General features: G+C 42.3%; 1 protein-coding gene across 3 annotated transcripts in view; it reads right to left on the bottom strand.

Moving 5' to 3' along the window:
• GLIS1 (GLIS family zinc finger 1) overlaps nucleotides 1-22364 on the bottom strand; it is a 179371-nt gene that overhangs the window by 32019 nt on the left and 124988 nt on the right. For all 3 annotated transcript variants that reach the window (XM_030226824.2, XM_030226823.2, XM_030226825.2), the window contains one exon: nucleotides 1853-2014. In XM_030226824.2, coding sequence (XP_030082684.1) covers nucleotides 1853-2014 — 162 coding nt within the window. The remainder of the gene's footprint in view (nucleotides 1-1852; nucleotides 2015-22364) is intronic.

Raw genomic sequence — 22364 nt, 5'->3', positions numbered from 1 at the left:
AAAAAGCAGCCTATATAAACCCCCTTTCTTTGTAAGTACCTCCAGAGGATAAGTATTGCTGCTCTGTCCAGCCAGCAGAAATTTCTGAAGGAATAATAGAATCATTCACCAATTCATGACCTTACAGGCTAACACAGCACCTTCCCAGAAAGTTACAGGGCAAAGGAGATTTATTGAGAGTGTCTGGAACACAGAGAACTGACACCTGAGGAAAAGCTATGGAAAACTTTAACAAATCCCTTGGCAGAAAAACTAGCAGAGTATTTTTCAAATCACTGATGTCATTCAAATTAGTGATAAAATCATTCAACTCAGTCTTAGGGAGACTAGATGAGAATGTGATCACCTTACTAAGGTTCATGGCTGTTTGCTCTGACATTCCAGGCAGTTTGGTGCAGCAGCACCATCCTGGAGCTCTGCTACTTTTCATTGTCACATAAGCCCACAATTCATGAGCTTAAACCACAGGGCTTCAATTAAATCAGGTAAGTGGAACTCAGTTACTGTGTGCAGGACTACTGAAACAGTTTTAGAGAACCTGCAGTGAAATTGCATGGAGGATGTTTTTAGATATTTAAGAAAGTTATTAGAAAATTATTACTGTACCTTTTTCCTGATTTATGAGCATTTCAGATAATAAAGACAGAGATAAAGGGAGAAGAGAAGAAAATAGAAAGTTAAGACATTTGTCTTCAATATTGCACAGACAACAGATACAAAGAATTTGTGCTCATTTTAGTAACCATGTCAGTTCACTCTTAAAACTAATAGATGGCATTCACTTTGTGAGTTTGGCTAATTAAAAATATATCTATTGGATTCAGGCAATTAAATTAAAAAACTACATGCAATTTAGTATATCCACTTTCAAAAGAGATACAAATTACAAATTCAAATATCTCAGGTTGACTTTCAAATAAATAAAACATTGTTATTTTAAGTGTGCTCTGGTTTGGAAAATGTGACTGACTTGCTTCTCTTACTTGTTTGTTTTTGCAAGGCATAATGTACGCTAGACATTCCTTAATGCTGCACTGTCTGAAATGTGTAACTGCTTAAAAAGTAAATATCAATTAAACTCAAAAGTTCTGCCCCATAAACACTTGGCCAAACTAAACCATATATTTCACTTCTTTGAAAAAGACAAAGAAACAACTCTTCCTATTATTCTTTACAAGCTTTATGCTGAGGACATGACTGGCCTGCAGAGCTGTCTCATTGCTTTCTTTCCCCACGATCAACAGAGCCCAAGACACTTGACAGGCTCCTGTCCTCTCTGTGAGACAAGGGAGAAGAGCTGCAGAGTCAAGCCAAATCCACTCTTTTAGAGAGTAAAAGAGTGTGTTTCTCACAGTTAATTCTGATGGAGGGTACTTAACTGATCCCACAGAGTTATGAGACAGATTTATTTTCACTTTTTACAAAATTACTGTCCAAAACTGAAGGGCATTTACCTTCCACTGAGAGGTCTGAACAGCTTTTGCATTAACTCACTGAAGGGGACAGGAAGTGAGACAATGACACACATTTGGTGCAGCAGCAGTGACTCAGCTGCACCTTACTGAGCTGCTGCCTCCTCTTCCTGGAACAGGAACAATTGCAGAGTTTGCTGAGTAACTCACCCCTGCGTAATCACTCCTCAGCATGAGTAACTCAACAGAACTGCCTCTGTGATCAAGACTTTTTCACTTCTCAAAGCACATCCAGTTCAAAGGCAAACACACTTGCTCCTAGCTGAGTTTTCTAAGACTCTCCTAGTGAAAAGGCCAAGTCCCCCTGCAGCAGCAGAACCAGCTGTGGACCAGGAGCACTGGAACACTGGGGGCAGCTCCTGCTATGGAATCATGCTTACGGTGTCCAGGTGTGTCCGCTGGTGCTTTGCCCGGTCGCTGGAGTTGCTGAAAGCTTTCTGGCAGCCAGGATGCTGGCACAGGTATGGCTTCTCCCCAGTATGACTCCGGAGGTGGATCTTGAGGTTCTCAAGCCTAGAAAATGCCTTGTTGCACCCTTCAAACTGAAAAATGTCATAAAAAAAATCATTGTAAGGTTCTATTAAATAAACCATGTGCAGCCACAATGAGAGCAGTGTAAGAACCAAGCTGGACATGCAATAAATCAACCAGCATTCAAACACCTGTTGAAATTTATGGATGAAACACAACATATTGTGCTGTTCATCTAATCTGTCACCGAAGACACGGTGTGCAGCTCAGTAATAATACAAGGGTTATAAATATCTCACACATTCTGTCTGAGCTGAACACTTAAAGACATGGTGTCAGAGCAGAACATTCAAAGAAAGAGCAAGTGTTCTGAGGAGTCCTCTGAGATGTTAACTGGCACAGGAGCCACTGTGGGCAATAACAATCAGCTGCTACAGACAGAGAGTAAGAGAAGCTGGTGGGTTAGAACTGGGTTTCAGGTGTCTGAAATATTATACATTGGAGCAGATGAGCACAGACTATTACAGGAAGACCTGATCCACTTGAAGATCAGTCCAAAGGAACTCTGCTGTTATTCTGCACCCTTTTCTTTACTAGCTCTATCATTCAGAGCTGTTCTCAGCATTTATACAACCAGTAACCTGAGCAATTCTGACTTCTTAAGCACCCCTTTCATTAGGGAGCTCAGCAATAAAATGCTGCATAGCCTTCATAACAGAAGTCACTGTTTCAAATTAAATCTGAATAAATATATAAGTAAAATTGCCAGCTACTAGGCCAAGGGAAGGGTGTTTTGCATTGCTCAGTGCTAAGTTTCAGTGTAACAGACAACAGGCAGTGGAGGCACTGTCTGTAGGATGGGAACTCTCCCAGGGGAGCACAAATACTCGTGGTGTGCACATTTGTGCACCTGCACAGCCACAAAATGCACTCAGATACTTGCACATGTTCAAATACTTGAATGCAAATACTAAAGGTATGGAATGCATATTCTTTGCCCACTCTGCACATATTGCTGTTTCATGGCACTGCACATCTTCTGATGTCTCCACACAGATAAAAAACTGTTTCCTCAAGGATTTGTGATCTCAAGGAATGTATTTGAGAAACACAACCCTATCCACCTTCCTGTCAACATTAAGAGCAGTTCTGAAATATAGCAGGTGTATCTTCATAGAATGGTTTGGGTTGGATGGAACCTTAAGGGTCACTAGTTCCAAGCCCTGCTGTGGGCAAGGGACACCTTCCACTATCCCAGGTTGCTCCAAGCTCTGTCCAGCCTAGGCTTGAGCAGTTCCAGGGATGGGGCAGCCACAGCTTCTCCTAGCAACCTGTTCCAACCACTGTTTCTAGAAGCCACAACTTTTTCTTTGATTCTTGCTCATAAACAGTGAAATCCTGACTCTCACAAAATCAGAAAATGCTTTGTCACTTCTTTTTGCTGAGTCAAGATTTTGTTCAGCAGCTTTCCAGGAACATGTGGCTCCTCAGATGTCATCACAGAAATCACCACCTTGCCAATCTTGCTTGTCACACACAGCTCTGACACACATCAGGGCATGCAAACTGCAGACTGGCTGTGGCATCCAGCAGTGCAGGGGGAGAGATGGGAAGGGAGAGCAGCTGCAGATGGAGGAGCACTGAAGGTGCTACAACCTGCAGGCACCTGATCTCCCAGGGCCTGCCAAAGGGAGGGAGAAAGGCCCAGCACATCCTGCTCATCCCAGGGTGTTCTGTAAACACCTCAGCACAGCAACCACAGTGATTCCCGAGCCAGCATTCACACTGCAGGCTGTGTCCTGGCACTGGATGAAGATCAGCTCTGCACATGACAGGCAGAGGGGATCCTGGCACCTCTCTGCCTGTCCCAGCCACTCACACATCAAAGGATCAATGTGGCCCTTACTGCCATAAATATTTCAGTGCCCTGAGCAGTATACCTGTGTGAATGGCATAGTGGGTATGTGTACAGACAACTATCTGATGTGGATACATTTTCCATCTTTCTCCATCACAGCCATGGTGTCAGATCCACAAAATCACCTGCAGACATGCAGTTTATGAATTCAGAAGCTTTGTTTGGCCACGACCCACCTCTGAACACTTGAGCTGGTGCAAGGAGGCAGGGGGGTTTGGAAGTGACCAAAGCTACCAGGGCTTCAAAAGAAACAAACTTTCTTCACAATCATCACTAAAAATCTGACTAAGATTCAGCATGGAGCAATCTGAATTGTGCAAAAATGCTGAAGTCTACAAAAAATAGAGCAGAGTTCAGCAAATTCATACTTCTCAAAGGACATTCCATAAAGCTGAGTGAATGTTCTGAGGTCCTAAAGATCACTTTTTTCCTTTTTGTTCCCAATCTTCCTCCTTTCCAACCTCCTTTGATTAGTGTGCCCACAGTGTGGCATCCCTTTGAAGTATTATCCCTTTCATCTCTCTTCCAGGTCCCCTTCAAGCACTGAGAGGCTGCTCTCAGTCTCCCTGGGACCTTCTCCATGCTGAACAAGCCCAACTCTCTCAGCCTTCCTTCTCAGAAGAGGTGTTCTATCCCTTGGAGCATTTTTGTGCTCCTTCATCCCCCAACCTGTGTTCACACCAGGGGTTGCCCTGAACCAGCTGCAGGACCCTGGACTTGGCCTTGTTGAAACCCCATGGGCCACTTCTGGAGCTTGTCCACGTCCCTCTGGATGCCACCCCATCCTTCAGGAGTGTCAACTGCACCACTCAGCTTGGTGTCACCCATGAATTTGCTGACACTGCACTTGGTCCCACTACAGACCCCCAAGGGACACCATCTGTCACCCATGTCCCATCTGAACAGAGTCTCCCACCACTCTGGATGTCACCATCATTCCTCCTTCACTGAGCACTCCAGCCATCAAATCCATCTCTCCAATTTAGAGAGAAGGATCTTGACCCTCACAATGTTTTTCTAATGGATTACCAGTCTTCAGCTCCATTCCCAGAGCCCAATGCAAACTAGCAAGGTATGCAGAACAATCCAAACTCATGAAAGGTCCAGTTCCACTCTCATTGATGTCAGTAGCAAAAAATTTCCAACAGCAAATGTCCTAAAACATCTAAACACAAGCTTAATCTGAAACACATGAAAGCACATATGTATAAGAGTTTGCTGGATCAACACCTCAGGGAGAGAAGGAGCAGGCCCTACCAGAAATGCTCAGAGCTGCAGTGAAAGCAGAAACACTCAAACAAATATGGGCTTATTTACAGACCCTTCTTCTGTGCTCAGCTGCCTTCTCTTGGTGTGTCCAATGCCTTCAGCAGTAAGGTTCTCCATCACCACATTTGCTTGGACATTCAGAGCTTTTCTTATTTATGTTATCATTTTCTAATTCACATTATTTGTATTACCCACCTCTGTTAAAGTGGGTAACAGACAGTGGGATGGTCCCAATGCAGTGATAAACTCAGGATAAACATAGCAGGTGGAAAGATACACCAGCAAAGAGAATGATGTGACTGCAGTACTCAGATTTTCAAGGCTGTTGATGAAACAGGAATTCCGTTCAGGAGGAAAGCAGAGGAGACAAGAACCTTGCCACAAGTGATGAGAAGAGAGGAAGCTGAAGATGAAAGGTCTCAAAGGAAGGGAGGAATGGAGCTGGTGCAAAGTGCTGAGCAGGGTGGGGCTGAGAATCCACTCAGAGCTGCAGGAAGAGTTGCACTTTGAAGGACCCTTACCAGCTCCCTGATTCCTGGATCTGACTGTATCTCTCACAGTTTGTCCCTACTGAAATCCACATATGGAAACAGCTTCCCTGAAGTGGTGCAACAACTTCAACTGGGCTGCTGTTGTTAAGACAACTTTGTAAGGTAGTTCTTGGGTTCAACTGCTACTCACCAACCCTTTTAACCCTTCCACCTACTCTTACTACTTGGAGTGTATTTCCATTTACATTTATGCTATATAAAACTACTCTAGGAAATGGGATGCTCATTCTCCCTCTTAAATACCCTCCAGGAAGATCCAGCCATCCCACAAGTGTCTCAGCTTTGACTACAAAGAATAAATGTTCAGTTTTGAAAGGGCTTCAGGATGGCAAGAGCTATTTTATCAACTGAGAAGGCCACTTATGGGATCTCCCAGACATCTGGGCCCAATCTGTCACTGCTTAATCCTACAATCCTAAACATTTTGTGGACGTTTGATGCCTGGGATAAGTGTAACAAATGCTGCACGATCCTCAAAGTCTGTAAATGTCAACAGAGCTCTTAAACAAGTTTGATCAATAAAAATAATAATTATATTGCAATTACTACTTTTGTCTTTGCTGTGAGATCATTAATGGTGCACACACCCAAGCACAGACAAAAGCAATGCCACGTGATTATGGGAAGAACACAATGCAGTTACTGGGTTTTATAACCACTGCTGCTTTCAGAACAGGGCTTCTACCAGGAAAAAATACCTTGTAGAAGTTTATGTGACTGAACTAGTTTGTTACCATATGGAAATACATATCTTTATTTCACACTAAAATCTCACTGCAGTGTCACTGTTGCAATATCACACATTCAAAAGCCACATTTATAAAAGTACAGAACTATCTCACAGTGATCTAAACACATCACAATTTTCCCAACAAAGCAGTTTAATCTAATAACTGTAATTGCTTAAAATGTTTTTTCTTTGCTTCCAGATTATACTCTGAATGCACCTGAGAATGCTGCCATGCAGAAATAACAGCATGTTCCCAAGAGGGTTTATATTATCAAATGTTTACCATTTTCATGAGCCTATTTAATCACGGTCATGTCTAGCATATCTGTCAGTGGCACAGATCAGAAGAAATAAACTATAAACTAACCAGCTCAGACCATTGGGTGAAGAAATAACTGACATTTTCTCAGGAAATGAGTTATGATTGAAAAAGAGAAGCCTTCACAGTCGTAGTGCTAAATAGGTCCAGTGTGCCATTAGAGCAAGCTCATTAATATACACCTCTACTCCCTGCTGCAAGATCAGTTAAACAAGCTGCCTTTTATTTATAGACCTAAAAGGGAAAGAGCAGGTCATATTGGCTGCTGACATCTCAGACAGCCTACAGATGGAAAACCCAAAACATTTCATTCCAAAGCATTTAATGCTATCAATAGGAAATCTGATGTCTGGTCAAAACATCCACGAGCCTTATGAACATTGTGAAATGTTCTTTCTTCCCAACTGATTACAAAATTGGGAAAATTTTACTGAAAAACATGCTATGAGAAAAAGCATCCTGTGAGGCTGCATATCCTTTCTGGAGGGGAGGAAACAGCCACACCACTCTTTAAATAGCATCAATGTTTAACAGCACACTGAGGCCAATGTTGGGGCCGTGGCTGGAAGCACACAGGGCTCTGAACTGTTATGAACCTCAGGAACTTAAAACACTTGAGTTGTTCCACCCCACACCACAATCAAAGTATCTGTTTTGGTGCTTTGTTTTTCCCAGCTAGCTCCTGATTAGATTAATGTTTAATTTGCTGTTGTAGCTACAATGTAAAGCCCTGATCCTGCAAATAATTGTGCATGAGCAACATGGCTCATGCAAGGAGTTTAATAAAACTCAGCAGAACTATCTGAGTATGTAACAGTCACCCATAGGAAAGAGACTTTAACATCCTAAAGAATCCCAATTTATTTAGCCAGATTCAAACTTACTGATTTTAATTGTTGAAGCTGGATTTTTTTTCCTTTTGTGATTATAATACAGTGGAAGGTAACTGTAACATAAAAAGACCTGCCAATTTCTGGGTTTGATTTTATTTCTGAAGCCTGAACAATTTATCTTTACAAAGTGACACTACATGCGATTTCATTTGAGTCCTGAGCAAAAATGATTGTACTTTAATTATCTGTCTTCAAAAAAAGCATCTGGGGCTTTAGCCAGAGTGTTGTACAGCTGCTAGTGTGTAAGAGAAGAGAAGCTTAAAAGGTTCAGAACAAGAAGAAGAAAGAAGAGTGAGCCACAGTACAAATGCAATACATCCTTCACATTGTTGGGGTTTAGGGCACTTGTGGCCAACCATTTGACATCCACACACTGTCCACCAATAAATAGTTAATTTTTCTTTATGCTGTTAGACAGATTGTGTATTTCCTAATTACCATGAAACTGGGAAATACTGAGAATCCCTGGAGGAGGTGTCTGAACATCTCTGACTCAAGTAAGACTTTGGGCTGTCCCTTTTATTTCCATTTTATGAATTTTCTAAGCCCCTGAGCCCCCTTGGGCAGTAGTAGGAGTGATGGATCCATGAGGAATACAGACCTGGCCCACGGAGGACTCCTTTAAGTCACGGGGTTTTGAGAGTGAGCAGGTCTGGCTCTGCCCACGAGGTGGTTCCCACACAAACAGACCCCTCTGACTGCAGACCCTGCCTCCTGCCTGCCAGCATCCCCTGCACAGGGCAAATGTTCCTTCCAGCACTGCAACAGTCACACATTTATTTCTTCTAGTGCCAGTAGGTCACGCACTCCAGCCAGCAAGCAGAGCTTTCCAGACATTTTCCAGCAAACCCAAAATATCTGAGAAATTATCAGAGCATCCTATCCTCTTCACAAGACCCGAATTCTAGTATTAAAACTCTTTTTAGTAATCCTTCTTTAATCAAGAAGAAGTATAAACATTTGTCAAAACAGGGGTTGTTGCATTTGTTTGCAACAACATATGAGAATTAACCAGGAAAGTTGGGAATTTTTTACTATCAGCAGCTTGACAGCCACAGATTTTGCCATAAGGTTTTGCTAAATATGTCATTTGGAAAGCAAACAATTTTCTGAAACCTCATTACAGTTGGACTGAATGCAGTATTATGGCTTGCAGGCAAAAATAACATAACATGAGGCAACATTTTAAAGAACAAAATGCAAAATTCATAGGGTCATGTAATAAGCAAAGAAGACACCCCATGTCAGCCCCTTTATTTCCTCAGATGTAATTGGTAAACGATTCTTTATTTGGGATTTTCTGAATAGCTTACAAGCTATTTGAAATTAAAGGACAGCACACAATCCAAGATTTGCTGTTCTAATATCTGAAGCCAGATCTGCTTGTTTTGGGGACAAAATTAAGATTGAACAAAATAAATTAAAAACCCTCTCTATCCATGCCAGCAAAGAACCACAAATAAATTAAAATGCTTCCCTCCGGTGTTTTTAGATTTTTTTAATAAAAAGTATCATTTCCTACATGTACTTCAAAAACTTGTTTCTCTGGATCAGTAATTCATTGTCTTAATTTCCAAGGAAACATTTCCATTCCAGTTTGCATCTAAAGTAGAATCTATTTGCACCCATCTCAATCTTTAAAGAACAGTTTGTGCTCTTGGTCTGGAGAGGCCAATTTCAGTGCAAACAGTTCTGTCCTGACAAGCAAGGTGAGAAAGGTGCTCATAATCCCCTTACAGGTATGAAAGCTTGAAAGTTTGGAGTGAAGAATGAATTTGCTTAACATAAAGAATGCAGCCTCCAAGCAAAGGAAGAATCCACTACGATTGATGTGGACTAACCAGTTGGGGTAACAAAAAAGAAAACAAATAGAAAAAAGAAAATAATTAAAGAGACAAACAGCAAAAAGAAGGGGAAAAAGTAATTATAAAAAAGAAAAAAAAATCCTACCCCAAAACTTATGGCTGATTAGCATAGCCTAGCATCTTAAAAGGCCAAAATACCACATGTGTGGCATGTTACAAAAGAAGATTAAAATAAAGGAAAAAATAATCCAGAGAACCATGAAGTCTCAAAACATCTGGAGTTTTATAGTAACAAGGAGGAAAAAATCAAAAACATAATTGAAAAAAGTCCACTGCGATACATTATTGTACAATGAAGCTTAATGGAATTGAAAGGAGAAGAGATGAAAAGGCAAAATAAGAGGGGGGCAAAGAAATAAAAGAAACAAGAAAAGGCATTTATATTTTAAAGATGTCACTGAGGGTTTTTATCCCAGTTATTAAAAATTACACACCCTGCTTCTGTAAGCTGTTCCTGTGATGTGTTGAGCGCTCTCTTTCAGCGTAGGACATTCAGCACGCTGGGGAACTCAGCAACCCTTCTGTGCCCAGCACAGGGCACTTCTCACCCCTGGGCCTGGGACAGACATCTGCAAAGAGGACAGCAGAGAGGCTGCCTGTGCTGGTTTACATTCTGAATCCAATGGCAGATTGGAAGAGAGGCAGGACAAACAGAAATTAAGAATGTTTGCTAAAAACAATGCGCACATTCAGGAATTAAGCAAACAGTCTTAAGCTGGCATCAGACACTATTGAAATACCCTGAATGTATTCACTAACAAACACATGGAAAAAACCAAAATGAAAAGCTTCCCTCTTTATTTCATATTTTCCTTTATTTTGAATGAACCAGTAAAGGAACAAAAAGATCCTCACATAGTCCAGTCTGCCTTTGTAACATGCCAAGAGTGTGTCTAGGAACAGGATGAGTTTCCAGTGCACCACAGACAGAGCAGCCTGGGTTAGGTCTGTGCTGTGTCTGTCTCCAGACACAGGAAGATCTGAGCCCAGCGTGTGACAAACCTGTGTGTCACAAACACAGGGTCATCTGCCAACAGTGAGTGTCCATCCTAACTTCCCACTCATTCCCCTGGAGCCTTTTTTTTTATAATTCTGGAAAACCCAGCTCCTACCTTTGTCAAGACCAATAAATAAATATGTTTTACAGTCATAGCTTGTCACATGTCATCACAGCTTACAAAGTGGCTCCTGCCCTCAGCAGATCAAACAGAGGAGGATCCTGTAGATGAAATCTGATCTACAGAGGGAAATTGCCGGCTACAGCTGACTGAACTACTCCAGCACAACCAAATTCTTTCAGGAAAGGTGAAAAATAGCAGCAAGGTAACTCTCTGCCCATCTATGTAAGTTTTTTTGTTGCAAATCCAACTTTCTGTATGTGGTTCAACACAGCTTGTTCATTTTCCTCACTAAATGTTTCACAAAGTCAGGAGTTTTATTGCTGGGGTTTTCTCCCATTTTAGGGTGGATTTTTTTTAAATCTTAAAACCTACTGTCCTTCTCATACCCTACCTGTGCTCATTCCACAAGTGCATAATGGAGCTTTTATTTCAAATTGTTATTTCAGCTTGAAATTCAGCTCAGAAGAGTAAAGTTTCCCTGCAAATTGACAAACTGCATGAACTTGCCAACACTGGGTTAATCTGCACAGAGCAATGAGGACAACACATCATTTTCTCCAAGGCTGTTCTCAGCAGTGGAGCAGAAAAGCCAGTGGGACTTTCAGTGCTCAGAGGGGCTCCTGCTCTTTCTGTGCCATGCTGGGCAATCTCATTATCCATAAGGGAAGACTGAGGTCCCACCTGTAATCCAAGGCAGGCAAGGGATCTGCTCAAATGACTGAGGCTGACACTCCCTCACGTGTGTAAAGCTGAGCACTGCCAAAGAGCCCTGTAAGAGGTGCTGGTGAACCACTGGGAAGCTGTGTGATGGGGTGGGAGCTTGTTCTCACTGCAGGGTTGGTCACTTCACTCTGCTCTCCCTTGTACCATGATTGTGAAGCTCTTGGGCAAAAATGCTTGTACTTTTTAATATTTGTCTTTTAAAAAACCTTTTTTTTCCTTTAAAACATTAAAGAACTGGAGTCTTCAAGCTTGAAGCATTTGTCTTTAAAACATTATTATTTTTTTAAAAGCAACCCCAAGAGACACAGCTCCCTCCATCACCCATGGACCTGCTCATCAAACTACAGCAGAGTCCCACAGAGCTCAGGGTAACACATGGAGAGGGATAACCTGAGAGAACCTGCTCTTTCTCCCCTACAAATAAGGAACTCATGCTCACTTTACCCCAAGTCACTGCCTAGTCTGGCAGTGTTTGCGTTTTGTCTTGCTTGGCCATGTTCATTACATGAAAGAAAACCTGAGAGACTTATTCCAAGGAGAATGGCTTCAAGACCTCAACCTGCTTTAAAGGAAGTCAGTTTTCTCTCCAAAGCAGATGTTAAATCCAGATTTTGCTAACAAACACGCTATTGCTACTCTTCACTCAGGGTGATTTACCACACCCACTGCACTGGTGTGGGCACTGACACCCTCCACCAAGCCCTGCTCCAGTTTCCAGTGCTGGAGCTGCCTCCAAAGGCTGTTGAGAAGATGAGCTCTGCTGAAGAGCAGTGCCAGGTCCCTCCATTCTCTACAGCACTGTGGGATCCTCTGGATAAAAGACTGTATAGCAATGTTCTTTTCTGAATAGCACTTAATGTTTTCCCACAGTCTTATTGTTTACAGGGAATTTAGCAAGTCACTTCACTAATTTAAAATAGATTGTGTCCCACATGGGTGGATAACAATAACACATATTGGTGAATCATATGGCTTTCAAATGATATGTATGAAAAAGAAGTGCTACACATATTGTCTGAAATTTTATTGTGTGAAACCACAGCACTTAGCTCCCTACCAGCTGTGTCAACAATTCAGTATAATAAACTAATACAATTGTAGAATAACAGCAAGGTTAGTTCTGAAAATTAAATGCTAAGATTGAAAAAGAAATGCAAAAAGAAGATGTAAATGAATACAGATGAACATTATTTCAGGTGGGAAAAACCTGCCTCACAAATGATGGGACCTCATGAAATTTATATCCCATGGCATAGACTGCAGTGTAAAAGCCTAGGAGGAAAAGGGATTATATGAGGGAAATTATTTTTAAAAGGAGCAAAGAGTAGGTTTTGATATTTGAGGAATCTGGTACATCACATTTTGTGTGACCACTGCAGAAGCATCCCATCTTACCACAAACTACACAGCCTGGGTCAGCTTTAAAATGAAAGAATAAAAATGTTCCCTGGACTTTGTTCCAAGGTTCAGAGCAGCTTCCCATCCACGAGAGCAGCTCACAGGAGCTGCCTGACAGCCATGACGCAGCTCCCAGGCCACTGCCAAAGGACATTCCTGACATACTTGACCAATGGCAGCCCATGTACAGGAATGGCTGAGTGAGCCAGGCTCAAATAACAAAGGTTCATATTGAGCTGTCTCACATAATTTTTAATATGCTGCTAAATAAATAAAAAAATAACTGAATAAAAGACATTTTCTAAGATAATATTTTGAGGGAAAACTGGGAAAGGAGCTCAACGGAAATAGGTTTTAAATTGAAACGTTGAACTGTAGCCCAGAAATGACAAGAAAATTAAATCTCTTTTTCTCCTGAACCCCAATAAAAAAAGTCTTAAACACTCTCGGTAGACCACAGTTTTGAAAGAAATGAAATTATGTTATTGTCATGGATGATTATTAGAAGGTATCTGCAAGGTTTTCCTGAGAGTGATCCCTCTATCCCAGAACCTAGCAGGAAACCACAATCACTTCTGTACCTTACATGGAGGACTTTGAAATGAAAGTGCCTCAAAATCAAATATAAGCAGCTTTCAACATGTGCATTTAATCTTCCTAGGTTAAGAAACACCCTGTGGCCACCACACTAAAGAACTGAAAACGTAAATTGAAGAAATTATATCCATATGATTAAGTAAGATTCTTAAAGAGAAACATGTTGTTAAGTACTTCATTCAGAATAAAATGAAATGCAGTAAAATAGAAGCTATTTGGAATAAATCACTGACGCACATGCTTTCTATGCAAAATGGCAGTGTTCAGCTCAGAGTGGACATCTGGAGCAAATTAGCATTATGTTGAGAATAATATAAAATTAAAACATTTAGTTTCAGCTTCTAAAATTAAATATAAAATCAGAGACCACTGTTGTGTTGGACAGCTCGCCTTGTGACTCTGATAGCAGAGTTTATTTTGTTTTTCAAGTTGTTTATTCCTCCTATCACTGTCCTGAGAGCCCTGATGCTCCCAGGTACCACCTCTGCAAAAAGCACCAGGCACAAGAGCTGTGTCTCACAACGTGCTGCCAAGTCCTGCTCTGGGGGGTTTAGAATGAGGAGTCTGAGGCCAAGCATGGGCCAGAGCAACTTGGGTAAATCAAGAAGAAATGACCCAAAATTACAGGCAGAACTTGGACCACACCCCAACCAAACCTCCCAGGAACTGTGCTGGTTCATTTTTACCTTTGCATGCTGACTCTGCACCTCCTGGCCCTGGAGAGGTCCATGTGCTGAAGGTGCTGGGTGACTTCAAGCCCTTGTGCAGCTCCTCCTAAAATTTGCTGAGCTCATCCTGGCTGCTGGTGCTGCTCAGCTCACGTGAGGTTTGGCAGAACCAACCCACAGGAGATCTCCCAGTGACTAGAGAGGTGAGACCTCTGCTCCTGGTGGGACCTGCCCTAATTGTTTCAGGGACAGTGGCTATTGCAAAGCTCCTTCCACACCCAAACAAATCTTCTGTTCCAACTCCTGTCAATTCTGAGTGCAAACTCCAGGTGCTTAAGACAAGTGAACATTTGTACTTCTGCTCTCACTTCCTGGAGAGACAAACTGGGACAAAGGAAGTGTTATGGGGCTGTAATTCCCTCTAATCACTCTCTTCCCCACCTGGGTCCTCTGTGTCACTTGAAGGGAAAGGCACTTGAGCTGCATGCAGCCCTGGACTTGCTCTACATGGACCTGTCCACTTGGGTTCTGAAACAGGAAAAAGGAACATTTCTGCTTCCTTGGGGTGCCAGCCTTGGCACTTGACAAGACCACAAACTTCAGGAAGACCTAACTTTTCTCCTGGACATCTTTCCAGATGTCCAATTTCAGCACTCTGCTTCAAACAGCTTTCCAAAATTTACTGCCTTATAAAACTGCCCATCCCCAACTAGACAAAACAGCCACTAGCAGCAGTATTTCTGAGAAGCAGAGCCATCAGCAGCCCAGGACACTTCTGAACAACTCACACCTGGTCCAGGAGCTGTTCATGCCAAGTCAGTGGGTGACCCTGAGCAAATCTGCTCAATGCCTGCGCAGAGTTTAGTCCTTCTTGTGTTCTGTACTCAAATGCCTCCTCAGCAGGGACTGCGTCACCACTTGTGAGGTATTTTTTGAGTTTCCTGACATTATCAGTCACTGGGATTAAGCCTCTGAGCCAGGAGCAGAGCTCTGGAGAATCAGAACTTCCAGCAGAAGATCTATAACCACAACACTGGAGAGAATGCTGGACACATCAGCATCTTTGGGTAGTTTTTACATTTTTGTGCTCTCTAATGCTCTCCTAGACACTTGAAAGTAACATTGAACAAGCAACCAGCAAATAGTTTATGTAGCATGGAAATGAGCTCTTTATAGTATGGCTTATCTCCTTTCTAACACTGTTGGGAACACACCAACCTTGCCACCTGTTCCTGGACTTCCTTTAAGGTAGCCCTGTCTTTCAGCATGAAACCTAAATTGGATGTGCACAGCCTTGCTCCTGCACCCTGCAATGTAAACACCTGCACATATGTTTTAAATAGCCTCACACCTCTATATGTAACATTTCAGACACCTGTGAATTGGCCTTAAACAGCCCCACTGGGTTTTGTGGACGGAGAACAACTTCCAGGTGCAGATGAGTAAGGTTATTTCAAGGGCACAGGCAATGTACAGCCTCCAGTCTGAGTATGTACAATACTGTATTTCCAATCTCAAAGCAATACTCTCAGATGTGTCCTCTCTGTTACTCATTAACCAACTCCTAAATTTGGGAATAAATGCATTTGGGTCTCTCTGGCTTGTACTGAGCTCTAATTCTGATCTTTAATTCTGTAAAGCACCTTGAGATCTCTGCACTGGGTGAGCGCTCCCCAGGTAAGGACAGCTCCAGCCTTGGAAAAGCTCTTCACACAGATGCCCACGAAAGGCTCATTTTCATCAGTTTTAGGCCACACTGCTTTGTGATTCTTCTGCAGGGCATTTTCTTTCCATTATTCTCTTTTGAAATATTAAAAAGCTTCTGTTATTTTATTCCAATTCTACCAGCACCTTCACAGAAGGACCTCACAGTTCATTTCTTATTTCAAAATTTTGGTCCATTTTGGCACATCATTTACTCATAAAGAACTCTGATAAACTTTTTCAAATGATAGGCTATGTGAATAAAGGCTGGAACTCTAAATTAATCTACAGTATGTCTTTTTAAAACCCTACCTATCCTCTTTCTTCTTCAGTTGCCTCATAATTGAGAAAAAATCTTTAAAAAGTTTAATTTTCTGTGTAAGAGATGAGTTCTGCAGCAAACTCGCTTTGATTTCACAGTGATCTTTGTGACCACAATGTGTTCTTTGAAAAGGAGAATGAACTTTTTCATTTAATGAATGATTAGACCTTTCAAAAAAGCTGCCAGCATTTTTTTTAAAGTGTGTCTTTTTCTCCTTCCCCAGAAGAATATCCAAAACAACCTCAACTCTCCATAGCAAACACATATTTTAATGACAGGGAGGAAAGGTTTGCTGGGAGAAACAGTACCTTTTATTAGCCCAGCTAATAGAGCTGAAAAAGACAGAGAGGCTCTCAGCATAAAACCCTTTCTTTGAAGATGATCTTTAAGATCCCTTCCAACAGAAACCATTCTGTGATTCCATGAAAAACTCTCTCCCCACTGATTGCAAGGAATTGTAGCCAGAGAAAGAAAAGACAGATGCTTGCAGTTTGCACTGCTCAACAAAGAGAGGTCTGATGGGCACGGGGGCCTTGGGGGCATTTCCACACTGGCCTGAGCAAAGAGCGGCAGAGCTCCCCTCTGCCTTTCCAAACAGCTCATTAATCCAGACTCAGGGCACCACAGCTGGGATTGTGAGCTTCCAGCTGTGCAGCAGGCAGTGCCAAGCTTCCCAAATGGGCACCACCTAGTGCAGAGGCACACCATGGACCCAGGGAAATGGCTGCTGGCATCCATCCTCAGGGGTGGAGTGGGAATGCCTTGCTTTGGACAGAGCAGGCCATGTGAAACAGCCTCTGCCCAGGACTGCTCCACTCTGCTTTTCACTTCTTACCCTTGGCGTGGTTCTTCTGATCCCTCCTACACCACTGACTGCAATCCTGGAAATGCCAGGGCCCATAGGAATGGAGAGGTGCAGCCTTTCTTTCTGTCCAAACAATCCTGGATCAATATTTTGTGTGGACAAAAACCTTCACCATCTTTCTTGTGAGCTTTACGTGTTCTTTTCTCACTGCCAAACATGAACCTACGAAGCAAAAGCTCTTTAAACTTCATACTGGAGGCTGGTGCCTTTTTAATTAGTCTTTACTTACAGAGAAGCTGAAGAGCAGACAGGCAAATTGCAGTAGGAAAACATATGCAAGGAAAATAAAAGGAGCAGGAGTGACCAACCTACTGGCCTTTCCTGTTCTCGTGACTTTTATATACACATGATCTCACCAATTACATGATATGACATCAACAGGGCCATTCTCTCTGCACTGAATGTCTTCAAAACATTCCTGGCAAGAGAAATTTATCTCTGAAACCACCCACTAGCATCAAACTTTTGCATATCCTGAAACAGGGACTGCACAGTCGTGCTTCTGTCATATGATGAGAAGCATAACTAGTTACAGAGCCCTTGTATGAGCGACCACACACACCACTACTGATGCAGCATTAAATCAATCTCTTGAACTTGCCTCTTTCAGTAGAAAATGTGCAGAGATCTGCTCTAAAAGCTGGGTCTTGAGCTACAGGATGGCAGTCTGCTAGAGCAACACAGAGAGCTGGGGCTCAAGCCAGCACCAACATGATTCCCTGCTGAGACACAGTGCTACAGGTGTTCAAAATCACTGCTTCAGCTCTGGCACCTAGGTCTGTCTGCCACCAAGGCACAGCCAGAGTGATGGACTCCTTAAATTGAGACTGGTTCATCACCATTAGAATGCCTTTTCTTAATCCTCACCAAGAACCAGGACCTGTACACAGCCAAATAATCCAACTCATCAATATCTTCAGTTTTCTCACCAAGCCAGGAAAGAAAGGGAGCTCAGTTTCATGGAAGAAATAAGGGCAAAGGGAAAGAATGGTGGCATCCCTTCTGGGAGGACAAAATCTAGCCTGGCTGGGTTGGAGGGCTGGGAAAGGCAGGGCATGGGGGGGGTTCCAGCTGAGAAAATGGAGCAGTTCTCAACCAAGTCAACTGCACTCACTGTCTTGCTTTCACTGGGGGAGCCACCAAGAAAACCAGATTGGCAATACAAAGGAAGCAGAACAAATGCTGAGCAACCCGTGGGGTTGCTTTTTACCAAAAGCACATAATTACTGTGTTCATTTGTAACCCATGGGCAGACTGTGCCCACTGAAAAGATTTTATAATTAGAACCCAGGACGGTGACAAAAAAAAACCTGCAAGAAGGGTACAGAATACTCTTCTGCCTCTGAATCCTATGTACAATGAGTAATGTGCCCATGACTTTGATGTGCAAACTTAGTTCTGCTCAGGACCAGCCAAGTTCATGCACCTAAATACCCCGTGTCAGGCAGCACAAAACATACTCCAATTTTTCTTTACTTTGTTTGGTTCTCCATTGATATTTTCCACCATAACTAACACATGATTTTCCCTCAAAACTTACCATGACAAAATCACAGCTCTTAAACATAAGAGTACAGCCCGCAGGCTGAGTTAAAGCATGCCCTGGCACAAGGACGAGTGCGGGACACACTGAGCCACAAAGGATTACGCCAACAGATTACCACAGACACATTTGTGAGCTCACCATTAAAAGCCACACGCAGCAATCTCTGGCAAACAACACCAGTGACAATGTAAATGATCCTCCATCACACACAGGGAAGATCTGGCCAAGCAAGGAGATCCTGTGCAAGCTCTGGGTTAAACCATCTTCTCCCCCAGGCTGGCCTTCCCTGCACATGGCTGAACCAAGAGAGCGAGTGCACAGCCAGGTCTAAGGGTAGGAAGAAATGATTTTGCTTTCACCAAAAGCACGTCATTGTTGTGCTCATATGCAGGTTGTTCTGAAAACTCATGTTTGTTTTTTAGCAAAACAAGTTTTATGAATCCTTTCTTGTTCAAACAGTCAAGTTACTCAGCTCTCCCATCTCCCACAGACAAGGATGAATTGGGTGCTAACTCACAGGACTGGCTTCTCTGCCTGGAATCCCACTGACAACCAGCCCAGCACATAAAAAATGCAAAGTCCACTGGTCCACACACAATGTCAACAAATCCAGGCTCTCACCAGTTCACCTGGGATATCCTGCCTTTCTCCCCTTAAGCTGTGGGCTAGGACTGTTAGTAAAAAGTTGACACAGCTGTCCAAGATACAAACCCACTGGCACTTCATCTGGTATCCTAAAGTGACAACAAACAAACAAATCCAAAAAGTTTTAATGCCAAACACAATAGTCCAGCTCCAAATACATGCTAACATTGATGGGAGGATCAGGGATCTGGAGGTAGGGATCACAGTAAATTTAAAAAAAAAATAGAAGTTTTTTTTTCTTTTAATACCAGCTGGGAAGTTGTGAAAAACCGGAGAATTCTAAACTCTAGGCACAGCAAAATACTGTCCAAATTTCATGCCCTTTCAGTGCTGGGTAGGTGATCTAGGATGTAAATGACAATATAATAATGGTGAAGATAAACAAGACAAAAACATGCAATCCTGCAGAGGAAAGAAAAGTCATTATGACTCACTTTTTACTGTTGGCCACTGTTCAGTAACTGGCAACTGAGCCACAAAGGAGCCCATGGATCTGTGATGTGTCAGGAACAGTTCTCAGCTGAAACACAGTTACTGCTATTCTTTGATCTGCTCTTGTGTATGGGATGTTCTACTCTGGCTGTGTGCACAGGAATCCCAACTGGAAAAGTGCTCTTATAGCACAAGGGCCATACACTCTGTGCTGTACTGCTCTGGTTTGTTTAGAATATTAACTGGTCATTTATTTCACTCTAATCCTCCAAATTGACACTATCAGCATGCAATATCCATGATACACATTTCATATGGTAGCAATCTTCCCCCCACAAAATCCCTAAATTCCAACTAATGTGAATTCCACCTCTACTAGGGTGATAGACTGTGAAAGCAAGCCCTTAAGAATTTAGGCCAAAATCTGGACAATTATTTTAATTATTAATTATTTTTTTTAAAAGAAGTCCTTATTAAGGTTCCTTATCAACTGCTTTACAACTCCAAGTTCATTTGAGAAATAAATTGAAACTGGATGAAGAAAGTACGAACTACTTGTCCACCAAATCCTCTTCCAGATTAACCTAAAAGCACACCACACTTCTTTTTTAGTAGCTTTAAGTGTGCTTAAGAAAATCTAAGGTTTTCTTTTTTGAAAAAAAAAATTCTTGTTCATGTTTTCAAAATTATCTATGTGGACCTAAAATCTCAAAATAAAAAAATTGTTTTGTTTTGGGATCTGGAAGCTGGAATAGGAATTTGCCTCACTGTATGGCTACCTCTTAAGTTTACTTATCTCACTTCCTTGTGACCTAGCATTTGCTATTTCAACACATTAATGGATTTATGTGTAAAAGAGAGAAAGAGAGATGTACATATTTTTTAATCCAGCCCAGTATGAAACAATCATTTTCAATTAGCATGTCCTCAGATGAATACAATAAGCCAGTGTTTTTCATTTCCAATTTGTTTTGTTCCGTGCAAAAAGAATTAAAGAGATAAAGGACATACAAAGACTGGTCCCAGATGCAGCTGTAAAGCAAGATTTATCAATTAGTATGTTAGAAGTATCAGGCTGGCCACCATGCCATTCAGATTCCCATCTTTTATTTATATCAAGTTTTCTGCTTTTAATTAAATATTGAATATCAGGCTGGTTACTTGAGATAGCATCAAAATAGTAGCTGCCCCCCAACACTGTTTGGTGACTGCTACATTCAGTGTGATCCAGGAATTTACAGAATTAGAGGGAAGATGCACTGAATAAAGGTCTCTTTCCATTTCACCTCTAGAGGGAGGACCTTCAGAGCACTAAGTACACACTGTTTTATATTTTCGAATAATGCTGTTCTACCTTCAGCACCCAGCAAAGCCATCCCATCACTGCCCTCCCTGCCCAGTGACACTGGCAGTCACACTCAGCACTGAATGGTGCTGAACATGGAATTTTCTCTCAGAAAGAATAGAGCTTGGATGAGCTGCACTGCACTAAAGTCAACTGTATTTCTCACATATCCAGAAATGACAAAAATTCATTGTAGGTGTGTTCAGCAGGTGTCACCTCACCTCAACTCAGGGCCCAGTGTCACAAAGCAGGCACTTCGGTACCAATAATGACTTCTTGTCCCTATTTTTACCCTTTTTTACTCATTCCTCCATTGTTTTGCATGCCTTCAGCTCAGTCATGGCAAGTGTTTGCAGAGTCATGCTGTGAACCAGACCAGTGACTTTCCAGAGTAAAAACCAGAGAACATCAATTTTAATCACGTCTGTTCAACTCCAACTGTCAATCCCATAAGACAAATAATGGAAAAAAGGGACAGCAACATTCAAACTCTGGTTATTTATTAATATAAATAGCCAGGGAAAACTTTTTAAGCCCTGCTGAAAGCCCATGCACTGTGAAACTGTTTGGAGTAGCAATGGCCTAATCCAGCCAAGGTTGCAGGGCGCTAATCGAAAGCACAGGGAATCACTTCCCAATCTCTTAAATAAACACCAATTATAGAGGAAAACTGCAGCCTGCTCAACACTCTGATCCTTGCTCAGCTCTCCAGGATCTTTATTTTCCTCCCCTAAACCACCAGAAGTCTCCATGCCCTGCAGTGTTCCACAGACAGTGTTCCTGACCTGTGCCTTGATGAATCTCAGACCTGTTGAAATTAGACTCAACACAAATATAAGTGATTGTCATTTTTACAATTTCTATTAATTTTCAAAACTTTACATTTTCACAGGTACACAGACATCAGGCTTCCCATCCTCTAGCAAGCAGAGATGAGCAACATCTGCTAAATTAAAAAAAATGACCTGGTAATATTTATCATTCCATACAGTAACACAGGTAGAGAGCATGTCATCACCCTGATACAAATCTTTGCAGATAAAAAGCATTTTGTGTGGCCCTAGTATTTGCTGATAAACTCTCAGTGCTTTCTTCTCAGCATCACCTGAAGAGCAGAGGCAAGAGGAAAAAACTTCATGTTCTGAAAACCAGAAAAAAAGTGCTCAGCAAAGCCATCCTATCTCTGCCCTCTCCGTGCAGTGGCCTGAAGAATTATTGAAGCAGAATGTGCATTGCTGTTGGAGCAAATGCAAGTGAGCTGAGCTACAATGAACTGAAGGATACAAAGGCTGAGGTTTGCCCACAAAAGCAAACCCTAGGAGCACAGAACACACTGCCCACCTGCCAGGCAGGCAGAGGCTGGGACAGCCCTGCTCCCACAGCTGGATGCTGAGCCTGACTCCCAGTGCGCTGGCGGGGGAAAAGATGCCAGGCTGGCAAAGGTGACACTGCCCATGTCCCTTCACTGTGGGAATGGACAGCCTGTCAGCTGGGCACAGGGAAGGCAGGC

The sequence above is a fragment of the Serinus canaria genome, chromosome 8 (genome assembly GCF_022539315.1).
Source record: "Serinus canaria isolate serCan28SL12 chromosome 8, serCan2020, whole genome shotgun sequence".
In the NCBI taxonomy this organism is placed as follows: domain Eukaryota; kingdom Metazoa; phylum Chordata; class Aves; order Passeriformes; family Fringillidae; genus Serinus; species Serinus canaria.
This window is presented reverse-complemented; position numbering and strand designations above follow the sequence as displayed.